The 14,213-nt window shown below is 60.1% G+C and overlaps 1 protein-coding gene across 1 annotated transcript in view; it reads right to left on the reverse strand.

The window, feature by feature from the left end:
• Nucleotides 1–575: 575 nt before the first annotated feature.
• Nucleotides 576–14,213, reverse strand: part of Ccdc40 (coiled-coil domain containing 40) — a 37,114-nt gene continuing 23,476 nt past the window's right edge. The window contains exons 11-20 of the mRNA XM_047547817.1: nucleotides 13,855–14,098; nucleotides 13,575–13,757; nucleotides 10,260–10,505; nucleotides 9,428–9,641; nucleotides 8,147–8,316; nucleotides 7,872–7,963; nucleotides 6,719–6,839; nucleotides 3,379–3,567; nucleotides 2,675–2,833; nucleotides 576–1,607 (exon numbers count right to left, since the gene is read on the reverse strand). Coding sequence (XP_047403773.1) covers nucleotides 1,359–1,607; nucleotides 2,675–2,833; nucleotides 3,379–3,567; nucleotides 6,719–6,839; nucleotides 7,872–7,963; nucleotides 8,147–8,316; nucleotides 9,428–9,641; nucleotides 10,260–10,505; nucleotides 13,575–13,757; nucleotides 13,855–14,098 — 1,867 coding nt within the window. The 3' untranslated portion in view covers nucleotides 576–1,358. The remainder of the gene's footprint in view (nucleotides 1,608–2,674; nucleotides 2,834–3,378; nucleotides 3,568–6,718; nucleotides 6,840–7,871; nucleotides 7,964–8,146; nucleotides 8,317–9,427; nucleotides 9,642–10,259; nucleotides 10,506–13,574; nucleotides 13,758–13,854; nucleotides 14,099–14,213) is intronic.

A 14,213-nucleotide genomic window follows, 5' to 3' on the forward strand; every position in this document is an offset into this window, starting at 1 on the left:
TGGCGGCGCGGGCCCCGCGGGACAGGTGTCCCCGGGAGCGCGTTTTGCCAGCGTCCTGCCTCCGGCTGTCTGTCCCTACCGGGCCAGACACCGGGCGCGGCGCTCGTGGGCACAGCCCAGGCCCTGGTCCCGCTCCCGCGGCTAGTAAGGCTCTTGCCAAGCCGCACGCTGCACCAGGGACTGCATCCTGCAGACCAGCCCGAGGGCGTCATCGGAAAGGCTGGCTGGCAGGTCCAAAGCAGCCCAACTCTGCAGGCTCCTTCAACTCCCAGCAATTTGCACTTATTCCCTAGAGGAACAGACATCGTGCTAACCCTGCGATTGTGAAAACATCAAAAACGACGAGAAATGTCTTTTTGTTAAAGTAAGAAAATGCTTACATGGAAATAAACAAACTTTAAAGCGTGGGATGCAAAAACTGAATGCACAGTACAGCATTCACTTGCCAGAGGAAGTAAGGAGAGGTGCCCAAATACCCACAGCGGTTCCCCTGGTGGGGGATTGAGACCTCCGGGGCCTGCTTCGTGGCTCTGTACTTCTGCAATGTTTTAGAATACATATGCCTCACTCCCATATTCAGAAAGATTGTTTTTATTCTTCAGCTGCAAAATTTGAAAGTGAAATTATTTCATCAAGCATTTTCCCTTTCAGCTTTGGAGAAGCCACAGGTAACTGGTGCTCAGAAAATCAGGGCAGGGATAAAGGGCCAGTTAACGAAGGAGAGAGAGGCTGGCAGACGTGGCCCGATGTGGCCTGCTGGGCACCTCCCTTGGAAGTCCTGAGAGCCCTGACTTGTACCTGCACACTGTGAATCTGACTTTAACACACAATGGGAGGTGGGGGCAGGAGAAGGGGACACTTCTTTGTGGGTGGGAACACTGGAAAGAAGGGGGCTTGGTGGATTTCCAGATGTGCCCTACAGAAGCACCGAGGAACGAAGTGGCCTTCATGGCCTGGCTGGTCAGTCTTGCTCCTGGTTCCTGCTGGTCCCCTCTACCCCACCTGCCCCCCACCCCCACTGGGTCAGTGTGCCAGGGAGCACCTGCAGACTGGGGAGCTGCCAAAAGCTGGACTTCCATTTGGACGAATCAGTCCAAGAAAGGACAGGGTGCTCTGTGCAAGTAGAAAGCAAGCAGGCAGCCCGCTCGCGGGGGCACCTGGGAGCGCTGGGCGGTGCGCGGTCTCAGCTGCCCAGTGGCTGGGAACTAGTTCCTGCTGGCCTCTCCATTCCATCACACAGCATCTTTCTAGGGGCACATGTTTTTAGGAACACAGGAAGATCCCAAGTCCCTGAGGGTCAACAGATTCTGGCGGTCTTCCTCAGGGGTGGGCCTTGGAAGGTGGGGTCCTGGAGCTTTCTAGGTGGGCCCTGGTGACTCCAGCTTGCTGGCGATCTTCTGGCTGACCTTGCTGAGGGCCTCCCGGAACTGGGGGTACTCATCCTGCACACGGGCGAGGATGGTGCTGAGCAGGCCCAGCCGGTCACTCAGCCGCCGGTGCTCCATCAGCTGGGCCTTCTTCGAGCGGAACAGGAACACATACTTCCCATCAATCACAGACTGCAGGTGCTTGAGGCGAGTCTGCAGGGCCACAATCTCCGAAAGGTTCTGGGTGCGAAAGAGCCCCGGGTCAGGCCGTGCAAGGCAGGAGGACACCCGCCCTACCCACTGCAGAGGGGAGGGAATGCCAAGGAGGAACGCCAAGCCCAGAAAGCCGAGTCTCCCAGTTCAAGGCGCGGGCCTTCCCTTCCGGGGAAGCCGTGTTCGCCCGTAGCAGGGAGACTCTTTGATACTGCTGTGCCGGGCCTGGCACGGGACCTGGCACCGGACCTGCCTGGTGGAGTCCCTGGAGTCGCACTGCACCCCCACCTCACCCCAGTCAGTCCAGCAGGAAACCCGCTGGGGACCTCTGACTTCTTATGCAGAATCTAGCAGCTGCCCTGGGTAGCTGCCCTAGTCCACGCACACTGTCCTCCGGCAGCTGCCTCCTGTGTCTACCCTTGACCCTTGACCCCACACTTTCCAAGAACGGGGGGGATCCTGACAAATACCACGTCACCCTCACCGGGAGCTCTTTACTGTCTCCCCCTTAAGTTGCCAAGAGAAAGGCCCACAGCCAGGATCGTGCGCCTCCAAGGCGACACACAGATCAGGTGGGTCCCTCTTTACCAGACTGTCCCCTTTGCCTAGGGTGGCTCCCTCCCTCCTCGCCTCCTTTAAGTCTCAACTCAAATGCCATTGTTCTCTGTGTGGCCTCCCGGAACATCCCACTCAAAACCTCCGTCCTCCATTCCACCCTGATGCCCGGACCCCCTTCCTCCGCTGGGTTTTCTTCAGGAGCTCATCACGTGAAGCACACCCTTCTCCTTATGTCTGTTCAGCCCGGGTTCTGCTCCCGGCACGTGGCCTCCAGGAAGGGCTGGGCTGGGAGCTTTGTCTTTTCGCTCTGTCCTGCCTTCCCGGTGCCCAGGATGGTGCCCAGCCCACACTCAGCAGCCATCCACATTTGCTAAGTGAACAAATCCCTGAGCCACACACGTGCGAGCAGCTGGCGTTGCCATCGGCCTGGGCCGAACTGGACCTGGACAGGACTTTCCTGGGTGGCGCAGCCTTCTCCTGCACGTGACACACCCCTCTGCCAGGGCACTGGGCCCCACTGGCCTCTTGGCTTTTACCTGTCGCTTGAGGGCCACCAGCCGGCCGAGGTCAGCCTCCAGCGTGTCGTAGTCCGCCTGCATCATGGACAGCTTTTCCTGCTTCTCCATGAGGGAGCCGCTCGCGAGTCTCTGGGTCTCTTCCAGCTCTGAGATGGCCTTGGCGCACTCCTCGTTGGCCTGGGAGACAAGCACCCCTCTGCGCCCCTGCGTGCTGCCAGCTGAGGCCAGGCACTGCTGGACACTCGCTAGGGGAGGACTCCCGAAGGGGACTCAGACAGACGCGGCCCTGGGGGGATGTGCCCCGGGGGGGTGCCCTGAGGACGCCAGGCCCCTGGCGAGCCCCCCGCACACCAGGGAGGGCAGGGCTGCGTGGAAGACGTGGGTGTGGGGGCTCCTCAGTTCCGGGCCCCCTCGTGGGTGTGTCTGCAGAGAGGAGGGAACCAGGGACGGTCCAGCAGCTGTGACCAGGGCAGGGCCAGGCTGCATAGGGAGTGAGAGAGACCCTCTGCAGCACCCGGCAGGAGCCACGGATGCCATCAGAAGGGACACTAGCAAGGCAAACAAGGATCTGGCAGCGTTTGGTGGCCAGTGCAGGTTCCAGGGGATGAAGAAGGGCTAGTGACTCTTGGGGCCTCGCTAGGGACATGGAAAAACCTCCGGGGTCCTCCGGGGTGGTGGGGTGGGCAAGCGCCGTGGCATCCCTGCCTTCTCCTGCTGCCCACCTTGTGCACGTCCCTGATCTTCCTGCGCAGCTCCATCTGCTTGTGGCGGAAGTCCGTCCGGGTGACCGCCTTCTTGTCAATCTTGCTCTGCCCCTCAGCCTGGGCCACGATGATCTCCCTGCGGGTCACGGCCAGCTCCATGTCGTGGATCATCTTCTCCTGCTGCTTCAGCAGCTGCCCGTGCTTGACCTGGGGCACAGGACAGGGGGGCTGTGCGGGGCAGCGACCCACAGCAGCCCCCACCTGCAGCAGCTCCTCCTCGCAGCAGGCGGGGACGCAGCCAGGCTGAGGAGTCTGGGGGGCGGGCGCGGTGGAGGCAGTGTGAACATTCCCCGAAAGAAGAGGCGCAGTGCGAGAAGACCGAGGGACAGGTGGAGGCTGGGGAGCCCGGTGAGTCCCAGATGCAACCTGGTCACATCCCGGGACCAGGCGCCCTGGCATTATGAGGCGGTGACACTGAGGGAAGCAGGTGGAGGCCGGAGCCGGGATGGGTGCCACTGTGGAGGATCGACCACAGAGCACCTGGGGACACTCTCAACTACAGCCCGCCCAGGTCTCCGTGGTGCCGTGGCCATGCAGGTGGGTGCCGGGTCAGGATCGGCTCGGTTGCACAGTGAGTTTTCCTTCTCCAGTGTCCTGAGGATGGAGTCCGGGGTGCTCCAGTCTAAGCTGCACTCCCAGCTCTTTCACTTGCTCAGTTGCCGAGACTGGCCTGGAACTTGTGATCCTCCTGCCTCAGCCTCCCATAGCTGGAACACAGGTGTACTGGCACCTGGCTCAAACTATATGTTCAAGGTAACCACGTTTTACCAGGTGTAAAGATATGCCTAGAGAAGCTGATGGAAAAGAAAACAAAAGGCAGTGTGGCGGCTACACCTGCCATCCCAGCAGCTCTGGAGGCTGAGGCAGGAGGATCGCGAGTTCAAAGCCAGCCTCAGCAACTTAGTGAGGCCCTAAGCAACTCAGGGAGACCCTGTCTCTAAATAAAATACAAAAGGGGTTGGGGATGTGGCTCAGTGGCTAAGCACCCCTGGGTTCAATCCCTGGTACAAAAAAAGAAAATAAAAAAAGGCAGCAAGAAAAACCAGGATAGACGGGCCACACCCTGAAGTTGGAGCTGGTGGGGACATCACTGCCATCACGTGACTCCTGAAAAACAAACCTGGCAGGCTGTATTACAGTCAGGAATTCTGGGGACGGGGACCCAGCACAGCTGCATAGCACTTGCAGGAAGCCCAGGCTTCTGTCCCCAGCACCACTGAGTGGGTAAATAAATACAGTGTTCAAAAAAATAATCAACCTGCTATTTGACCCAGGAACGCCCCCTTAGGAGTTCAGTGCATGGGACGATGGGAAGGATGTTATCCCAAGGTTGTGTGATGTTAGTTTTTGTCAGATACCTGCCTGGCTGCCCAGGGATCGGGGGGGACATGACCTCTGGGTGGGTCTGTGAGGGCGTCTGGCAAGAGCCTGGCCTTCGCATCAGTGAGCTGCGAAGGTCCACCCTCCCGGGGGCGGGCACTCGCGTTGACAGGGTACCCGCCCGCTAGGCGGTGCATGCCGGTGGGATATTCTGTTGGATCTGCTTCCTGGAGAACCCGTCCCGGGTCCGAGAACTGGCTGCCGAAGGCAGAAGGTGCTGGAGACTGAAGAAGAGGCGGACAGACCCAGGACTGCACCAGGTAGGGTCCCTTACAGACAGGAGGGCACCTCGGCAGCAGCCAGACAGGGTCCCCACACTCCAAGGCAGGCGGAAGGGGCTTACGTGCCGAGGTAGACACCGGCGGGCCGGGCTGTCCCTGCCTTTCTCACACATCGTGAGTGTGTGGGACGTCGGTCAAGAAACAGCCCTGGCGTCAGAGGCGGGCACACCGCCCCGGCTGGTGGTCTTATCCACTCTGCTTGTCCTCTAGAGTGTGGGACGTGTGCCAGGGTCAGCTGGTGGTCATGAGGGAGACGGCGGCAGCCACGCTGAGCTGGATCCCGGCACCGGCTCATGTACAAGTGTGCTGGGGCAGGGACCGCACCTGAGTTTTCATCAGCTCAGAGCGCGTCAGTTAATTGTGGGGTAGTCACAGTTCAGTCTGTGACTCTGAAGAACAGCTTATGTCTGTATTTAAAATAAATGAGTTGTGGGCTTAAAGGTGCACTATTTTTGTTAAGGAGAAAGGTCCCGAGGGCAGGAGGTGTGGGTGAGGTCCGAGAGGAGTGGTCCCTTGCTTCTGGGGCTCACTCGGTGGCCCTAACAGGCAGGGTTGGTGGGTGGGAAGAGTTTTCTCTCTGCTTCTGGGTGGGGAGCTGGCTCACTGCAGCAAGCACATGGCTTCTATGGTTTGGAACACAATTGAAGAGAGTATTTTTAAAACAACTCATCAGTAGCACAAGCATTTGAACTGAAGAATAACTCATAAGCCAGAGGAGTCCGTAATTAAAATGGCACTGTAAAAGTGTAGAAGTGGTCATGTTTATTTCTATCAACTTTTGGGTTGGTTTTGTTTTTCTGGTGGTGGTGGTACCGGAGATTGAAGCCAGGGGTACTCAACCACTGAACTCTACACTCCCAGCCCTTTTGATCTTTAAATTTTGAGACAAGGTCTCACTAACTTGCTGAAGCTGGCCTTGACCTTGCAATCCTCCTGCTTCAGCCTCCTAAGCCCCTGGGACTGCAGGTGGGCCCAAGTTGGCTTACTGCTTTCCTTCTTATCTTTCAGGCTGGAACCTGAAGCTCATTGATCACATGATTTAATTGCCAGCCTTTAAAAATAATGAAAGGACCAGATGGCTCTCTGAGCCTTTGTTGTGTGAGCTTCTTCTTGTCCCACAGTGGGATGCGTCTCAGTAGTGCGTTGTGAAATTGTCTGTCAAATGTCAGGTGCAGTACCTTGATTGCTGCAATACGGATGAAATCGTGTGTCTTGAAGTCATGTGTCCCTGTGCCACCAGCTCAAGGCCAGCCCTGACTACTCAGTGAGACCCTGTCTTGAAGTCGAAATTCATGAGAAGGGCTGGGGATATAGCCCAGTGGTAGAGTGCTTGCCTGGATTCCAGCCCCGTCACCAAAAAAGAGGACATGTCATTGTGTGTGTCCTGTGTTGCTGGTGAATTCAGCTGAGCAGGAGGACAGAGCTCCTCAGCGGGCGGGCCCCAGGTGAGGCGGGTCGGGCCCGTGCAAAGCCTGTGCTTGATTGGAATGCAGTCGTGCGCAGGAGGGATGGGTCCTCCCCGGGAACCTCAGGCCTTGCCACTGGCCAGGGTGGCCGTGTGGTCCCCACGGGGCCCAGGGAGCCAGGGCCTCAGCCTGGCCTGGTCCTGATCACGGGCTGGCGTCTGTCCCACCCACCTTCATCCTGTGGATCTCCGCCTTCATGGCGCGGATCTCCGTCTGCCCCGTCTCGGAATCCACCGAGGAGCGCATCTCCTTCGCCAGCTGGATTTTCTTCTCCCACAGCATTATCTGGTGCCTTCAGAGGGAGGAGAAGCAGAGTCAGGGCTGGAGACACGGGGGTCTTCTTCCAGGGCCCCACACGGGTCAAGCTGGGAGGGCAGACGCCGCGAGGCCCACAGGGTCTTTGCTCTCTGGCCCCTAACGGAAGAGATCTGCCAACCCTTGAGACAGACAGCCTCTGGCAATTGGGGTGGTGGGGGTCACAGGAGGAGGAGGAGGAGGAAGAGAAACAGATCCAGAGAGAAAGATGGGGAGACAGGGCGAGAACGTGGAAGTACGACTTTAGAGCTGAGGAAGCAAATGCCCTGGATAGAAGAGGACCTGAGGGGGAGTAAGAAGCCTGTAGACCTTTGGCCTAGAAGCCGTAAAGCGTCACCAAGGGGACCCGCCCCCAGCTGGCGCAGATGGCTTCATGTGTGGAGACATTAAATCGCAGGAACGGATGATGGCTTGCCGTCACTCCCCGGGCCAGTTACAGGAACCACGAGCACCTGACGGTCGGCACCCTTGCGCCAGAGCTGCGGGTCCAGTCACTGGTGTGGAGACAGCAGTGAAAAGAGCCGGCGGCTTCAGAGGGGCACGTGTCCCCAGGCCTGGGACCGAGCCCAGGGCGCTCTACTGAGCCACACCTTGGCCTAAGTCACCCTGGCTGGCCTCACACTTGAGATCCCGCTCGGCAGCCTCCCGAGGGGCTGGGATCACAGGCGTGCACCCCAGTGCCGGGCCAAAAGGGAAACATTTTTTGTTAAGAACAAAACCAAACCAGAAAGAAATGTATCCACGTGTAGTTCTCAGGTAAGGGCAGAGAGCTTCCCTCCGGCTCTGCGCGCCGCGTCAGGTGGGAAAGGCTTAGGGCTGGGTGCCTGCTTTTACAACCAGACACCGTTGAAGTAACTGTGTTTTCAAGTTCACACCAAACGCCCGATCTGCAGCGGTAGCTGGTTTGGCTAGAGGGGCTGCCACCCGGAGTGGTAGACCAGAAGCCAGCAGTGGGGTGGGCCTGATGGATGGGTGGCGTTCGGAGGGACGCGGTGCGCCTGGGACTCACTCTGCCTCCACCAGGCTGTTCAGGACGGTGGCCTTGTCCTCCTGGAGCTGGTCCAGCTTCTCCTGCATCTCAATGGTCTCTCTCTCGGCGGCCTGCAGGGGAGGGTGGGGACACAGACGCTGGGGCCACAGAGGCCTGCCGGCCAGCCTCCTGATCCCCCTGGAAATGACCCCAGGGCAGCACTGGAGGGAGGACACCAAACAAGGACACGCATGCCCTGGTGTAGGCTGGCCCTCCGTCGCCCCGTGGGGGTCGTAGGGGACCAGGGTGCTGACCTTCAGCGAGCGCACGAACTCGTTCTCGGCCACCAGGTTGTCCTGCTGCAGCTCTTTGGAGTTGCACTGGCTCTTGTTCATCAGCATGTTGAGCTTCTTCAGGTCGTTGTCCAGGTCCTTCATGTGGCGGTCAATCTCCTTCTGCTCCTTCTTCTCCTGCTCAATCTTGTCTGCAGCAGAGAACAGAGTGTGGGGGACCCGGAGGGTCAGGGTCTTCCCACCCGGGAAGGGGAGCCAGGGCATGCTTCTCCTGGAGGCTCCCTCTGGGCCTGGTCCTTCTTGGAGTCCCACCTAGAGCCTGACCCTGCCAGGCTTGGGGGAGGCTGTGGTCTCTTGCTGGTGCTGTTTCCAAATCCTGGTCCTTTGAGGGAGCCGCAGGAGCCCATGCTAGGGGCGCTGGGTGCCAGGGAAGGAGGGAGCGACAGTGGGGGACGTGGGTGGTACTGAGTCTCCAGGAAAGGAAGGCCCTTTGTGCCCAGAACACTACAGACATACTTGACGTCAAGATGGGAAAATGACACTGTCCAGCTGTTTCTGGGGTCCTCTGCCCTTTCCTCCGCCCTTAAGAATCAGGGCCCGCTCACCTGATGCCCCGCTATCTGCCCTCACCTAGCGGACCTCAGCCGGTTGGCATGGTCTGCACCACAGGCACCCTGGCTTCCCACCCGTGCCTACCTGACAGCTGCCCGGGCCTTCTGCACCCACCACTCCATCAGACAGGGCGGGCGACCCCTGGGCATGGCAGGGCAGGGCAGGAATCGGCCAGGTGGGGCAGCCCTGTGTACACTGGGCATCATTTCTAGCGGAGGCCCCAAGGCAGGGCTGACCTGCCTAGATCCCCAATCCAGGACCAGGTGGGACCGAGAGTGTCTCAGCAGGTGGCATGTGGGTGGGTGGTGACCCAGGAAGGTTCCCCCTACTCTGCCAGACCCTTGGGTCTTAGATGTAGTCTGGGGCAAAGTGGGGGGTGGGAGCCCCAAAGACCAACTTCCTAAGCCCCGCTGGAGGGGCCGAGCAGGGGCGCGGCCGGGTCTATGAGTCCACCTGAGCTCCCTGGCTCCCCGGGGTAGCACTGGCTGCTCCCTCTAGGGAGCTCCGAAGTCCACGAACTCAGACCGACTCAGACACAGCTGGTCCCCTTTCTCAACCCCGCCCTGTGCCCGAGGCCAGCAGCCAGGCAACCTTGAACCTTCCTGGGCTTGCTCTGAAGGCTGTGGCCCCTGCGCGGCCCTCCCGCGAGGCTGCCCCTCCCCGGGAGCAGGGCTGGCGCGGCTGGCTCACTCTCTGTGCGCAGCTTCTTCTGCTCCAGGATGTGAATGTCCTTCCTGAGCATGTCCAGGGCAGCCACCTGCTCCTCCCGCTCCTGCGTGACCTTGACCAGCTCCTGCTGGAGGCGCAGCCAGGTCACCTGGGCCTGATTGACGCTGGCGTTGTGCTCCTCCATCTGCTTGTTCAGCTTTTTGAGTTCCAGCTCCAGGGGCCCTAGTTCTTCCCCCTGAAAGGGACATGCGTCGAAGCGTGGACTGAGCTTCTGGGTTCGGAGGCCCTCTTTTTGAGTCCCAGCTCAGAGTCCCAACTTCTGCTCCAGGGGCCTCAGTGGCTCCAGGAGGGCCAGGGCCTCTCCAGCTCCCTGGTTCTGAGGCCCAGGTCCAGCTATAAGGCGTTTTCAGGGTGTGGCTCTGCTACCCAAGGGGGCTTTGAGCCACCGAGGCTCAGGCGTGGCTCCCTGGGGGTCCGCTGGGCTGGTGGCCTGCCGAGCCAAAGGGCAGGGGCACCTGAGCACTCGCCTCCACTGCCCTGCACTCAGGGATGAGCCGGTGGGAAGGTGCTGGGGTCGCAGGACCCGGGCACTCATGAGAGTGCTTCGCTTAGAGCAGCAGCGGTCAGCAGCTCAGACCCAGCTCCTGCCTGCCTGTCTGGCCCTCAGACCATCAGCAAATCTGAAAGCAGGCTATCCTGGGCGGGGCGAGAGGGCACAGGGCTCTGGCCGGTGGCCAACAGCAGCACCTTGGGAGACGCTGCCCAGCCCTTCCCTCCTGGCGGCAGGCCGGAGCCGAGCAGCTGGACAGAGACGGTCAGCACTGCCCGAGCCCTTTCCAGCCGGGCCTCTCACCCCGAGCTCGGAGACCATCTGCTCCAGCTGCTTGTTGAGGAAGTTGATGAGGCCCTGCTTCCTCTCGATCAGGACGGTGCGCCGGGCGATCTCGTTCTCGCTGTTGGTGATGAGGTCGTTGACCCTCTGCACCTCCTTGTCCAGCTCACCCAGCGTCCTCTGATGCATGTCCATCCTGCAGCCCGTGTTGGTGATGTCCAGGGTGGCCTGAGCGATGTCGCCATCGAGTTTGGAAAGATGCGTCACCTGCGTTGGTGAAAGGAACTCGCCTGAGCACGCTTCCCCCAGAGGTTCCAGGAGAGCTTGCCCAACTGGCTTCCTGTGGCCATCAGGAGAGGAGGACGCGGCGGCCCCTCCATCCCCAGGACCCGGTAGGGGCCGTCCTGCCAGAGTCCAGATGGTGGCTTCTCACAAAGAGAGAGAGCGCTGCCGGGTTTTCTTGTTGGACAAACAGCACATGTTGAGGGCACGGAAGCCTCGGATCAGCGCGGCCCGCCCGAGGCCACCCCCTCGCCCGCCCAGGGGCTCCCCTCTCTTCCAGTCTCAGGAGGTCCCCCGTGCTCCCACGGAAGAGAACCAGGACCGCATTCTGCTCACTGGGTTGTAACCTGCTCTGGCGTTTGGCAAATCACGTCTGAGCTTCCAGGTCTGTACTTGGTTATTTTTTTCTAGTTGTAGATGGACACAATACCTTCATGTATTTATTTTCACGTGGTGCCGAGGATCAAACCCAGTGCCCCACGCATGGGAGGCAAGTGCTCTGCTCCACCCTGAGCCCCGGCCAGCCCCTCAGGTCATGTGCTTTTTAACGGGGTACACAACACTCGTGGTTTCGCGACAGCACACGAGGTGGCCGTGGTGGTTAGATGGCCACTCCTGATGTCACCAATCCCTACTGCAGCACTCTGCTGCTGCCCCAGCGGCTGGCAGATATAAGGGAGGAAGAGCAAGATCTTGCAACCTATTATAAATATTGCTAAATAATGCTGTAGGAAACATTAGACTTCTAATGTGCATTCAGTGGGACCAACGTCCTTCCATTTTACTGAAAAGCTGAACATAGGCCTGGATAGAAAAGATCCTGCTGTGGAGCTCAGACCCAACTCAGGCTCGGAAGCCCTCACTTTGGTGGCCAGCATGGGCAGCCGGTGATGAGCAGGCTGGAGCTGCAAGGCTCTCCTGCTGTCCCTCAGGCTCACGGGCCGTCCCTGCCTGCTGCGTGGGCGCTGAGGAGACAGTCGCCGTTCCCTTCCTGTGGAGGTTGTGGAGGGTTGTGTGTGAGAACCGGGAGGTAGGCATGCTCAGCCGCAGGGCCCGCTGACCCGGCTCTGGGGAGGGGCGGCGGCTGTCAGCTGGGAGCAGGGGCCTCTTCCTCCCGAGGCCCAGGGCTCCTGCCAGCTCCAGCCTCCTGGGGCCGTGGCAGCTTCTCCTCTGTGACACCTTCTGGCCCCAGGCCTCCCACTCCCGTCTGACTGTAAAACCCGGACCCCGCCCGCCTGGGGTCAAGCGCCCGGCATCCCTCGTCTAGCTGTAATGGCTTGGCCCACTGGCGCTCTCTGGACCAGCCTGATGCCCAGCTCTTCCCGCTAGGTCACCCTGAGACGGGGTGCCTGCAGGATCTCAATGCCCACTCTCTTCCCACTTCCCCCCAGGGCTCCCCTTCCTTCAGTCTCCGCCCTGCTGGTTCCCGCTGTTACCACCCAGGCCACCCAGAGGGCTCTGCCTGCCCCCCTCAATCTCAGGCAGCTTACGCTCCTGAGGAAACCGCCCTGTCCTCCCCCAGGACAGTGCACTGGCCCCAATTAACTGCCCCCACCCTCCTGGACTCCTGCTCACCCTCCCTCTGGTCCCAGCTCTAGCAGGAATCCCATTTGTCCACCCTGTTCCTCTTCCCAGATGTGCCCCCGCCCCTGCCCTGCCTGGCACCAGGGTCAGGCTTTTGAGCCTTCAAACAGCATCCCTGGTTGTAATGGACGGACTTGTTGGTCTGAGACTCTTTCCTGCCCTCTTCTGGACAGAGGGGGTAGCACATGCTTGGCCCCAGCAGCTACCCAGGAAGGAGCAGGGCAGGGACCTGGGGACCTGGGGATCAGCCTCGGCTGTGCTGCACGAGGGCCAAGCAGGCTGCTTCACATCCACCCTGCTCCTTAGCTGCTCAGTGCACCCAGGACACCTGCTCTCCTGACTGGTGGTTGTGACACCACTGTGTTCCCAGGGAGTGCCCACATCAGCTAGGCTGTCCAGAGGAGGCCCACAGGCCCATGTGGCCAGCTGGCTTCAGCCCTATGTCCCCCACGTCCTTGGTACAATCAGTCGGAGTGAGCTGCCCTCCTCCAGGGGTGTCTGGGGTGGGTGGGTGAGGGCTGCCAGTCAGGGGGCTGCAGCAGCCTCTGGACTGTCCTCCACGGGGACCCACCCACGGCAGGGGCTCCACAGGGTCGCACCGGGGAGGAACCAAAGAACAAAGAATCTAAACGAGGAATCTCTTCCAAGGCCACAAAGTACCCCCAAACGCAGATGAGACCCCCCCAAATGAGCTCACAGTCGGGGGGTTCCCTGTGCCAGGGAGTCCAAAGCATGCTGTGAGCTCCACAGCAGCCCGGCCCTTGGGAGGTGGCCGGCAAGGCGGTGCTCTCGGGCAGCGCCATAGTCCATTTAAAATGCTGGTGCCCTTTGGCCCCGGACTCTGGCCTTGTCCATTACCTTCAGAATGTGGACAAAGACTTGTAAAGGGCGCTGAGTGTGGGGCTGTGACAGCATTCAAACCCAGAAGCAGCCCGAGGCATCTCACGAGAGCACCCCTGAACAAGACGTGGACCTTCCCGTGACGAAACGTCAGGCAGAAATGAGGATTCGGGTCGTCCAGGGACACTCAGTGGCACGGGATGGCGCCGCGCGGGACGGGTGACTGCAGTGGAGGGCACCACCACGGCCACACGCGGCATCCGCACAGGGTCCCCACGTCACTGTCCCAAAAAACTGAGGCAACGTGGGTTCAAATGGGGAGAGAAGCAGGCGTCTGACAAGAGGCCACGCCGTCTGGGGTGTGTTCACGTGCGTGTGTGCAGGAGTTTGTGTGTGTGTGTGTGTGTGTGTGTGTGAGCTTGCACGGATGTGTGCGAGGACATGTGTGCGTGCGCACAGAAGCGTTTCCAGGAGGAGGCAGCGAGGCTCTGAGGGGGCCGTCCTGGGGGGTGAGAGCTCCTTCCACACCCAGCTTTCCCGAGAGCCCTTTGCCAGCACTGCCCGTGCCGCCTGTGGGCATCAGGAGACCTTCGCCCCCCAACCCCGCCTCTTGGGGAGGCGCTGCCCTACCAGGTTGGTCTTCTTCTTCTGAAGCCTCAGCAGCAGCTGTTTGAAGTATTTGGTCATCTTGTTGGAGGTCATGTGCTCCTGCAGCTTGTCCATCATGGAGGCGTCCATATTGTGCCGCAGCTCCAGCTCCTGGAGGATGGACTGGTGGACACTCTGCAGCTCACTCGTGACAGCCGTGTGCTCCTGGAAAGGGAGAGTCATGGGGTGGACAGTGCACTGGGGGACCAGGGAGGGCTGGTTAGGGCCTCTGCCTGTGGCAGCAGGGTGGACACAACCGTACCTGGTGGCCCTTGTTCAGGGCGTCCTCTGTGTTCTGCAGGGTGAGCCTGTAGGTGTTGAACTCATTCTGCAGGGCCTCGTGCTTGGTCAGGCACTGCGTGGTCAGTTTCTGCAGCAGGTTGACTTCCGTCTCCGTCCGGTTCAGGATGCTAGCCAGCTTCTCATTCTTTTCCTCCTCCTTCATGATCGACTTCTTGTACGCTTCCATCTCGCTGTCAACGGACTTGGCTTGATGCTGGCATTCTCTGCAGAGGGCAAGAGAGCAAGCCAGTCATGTGTGGGGTGGACCGCAGGGAACCAAGGCGCCCAGCGGCGCCCAGCTCGGAAGACTCACCAGTTGGATTCAACGCGCAGAGAGAT

This window comes from Sciurus carolinensis, chromosome 3 (genome assembly GCF_902686445.1).
Source record: "Sciurus carolinensis chromosome 3, mSciCar1.2, whole genome shotgun sequence".
Taxonomy (NCBI): Eukaryota; Metazoa; Chordata; class Mammalia; order Rodentia; family Sciuridae; genus Sciurus; species Sciurus carolinensis.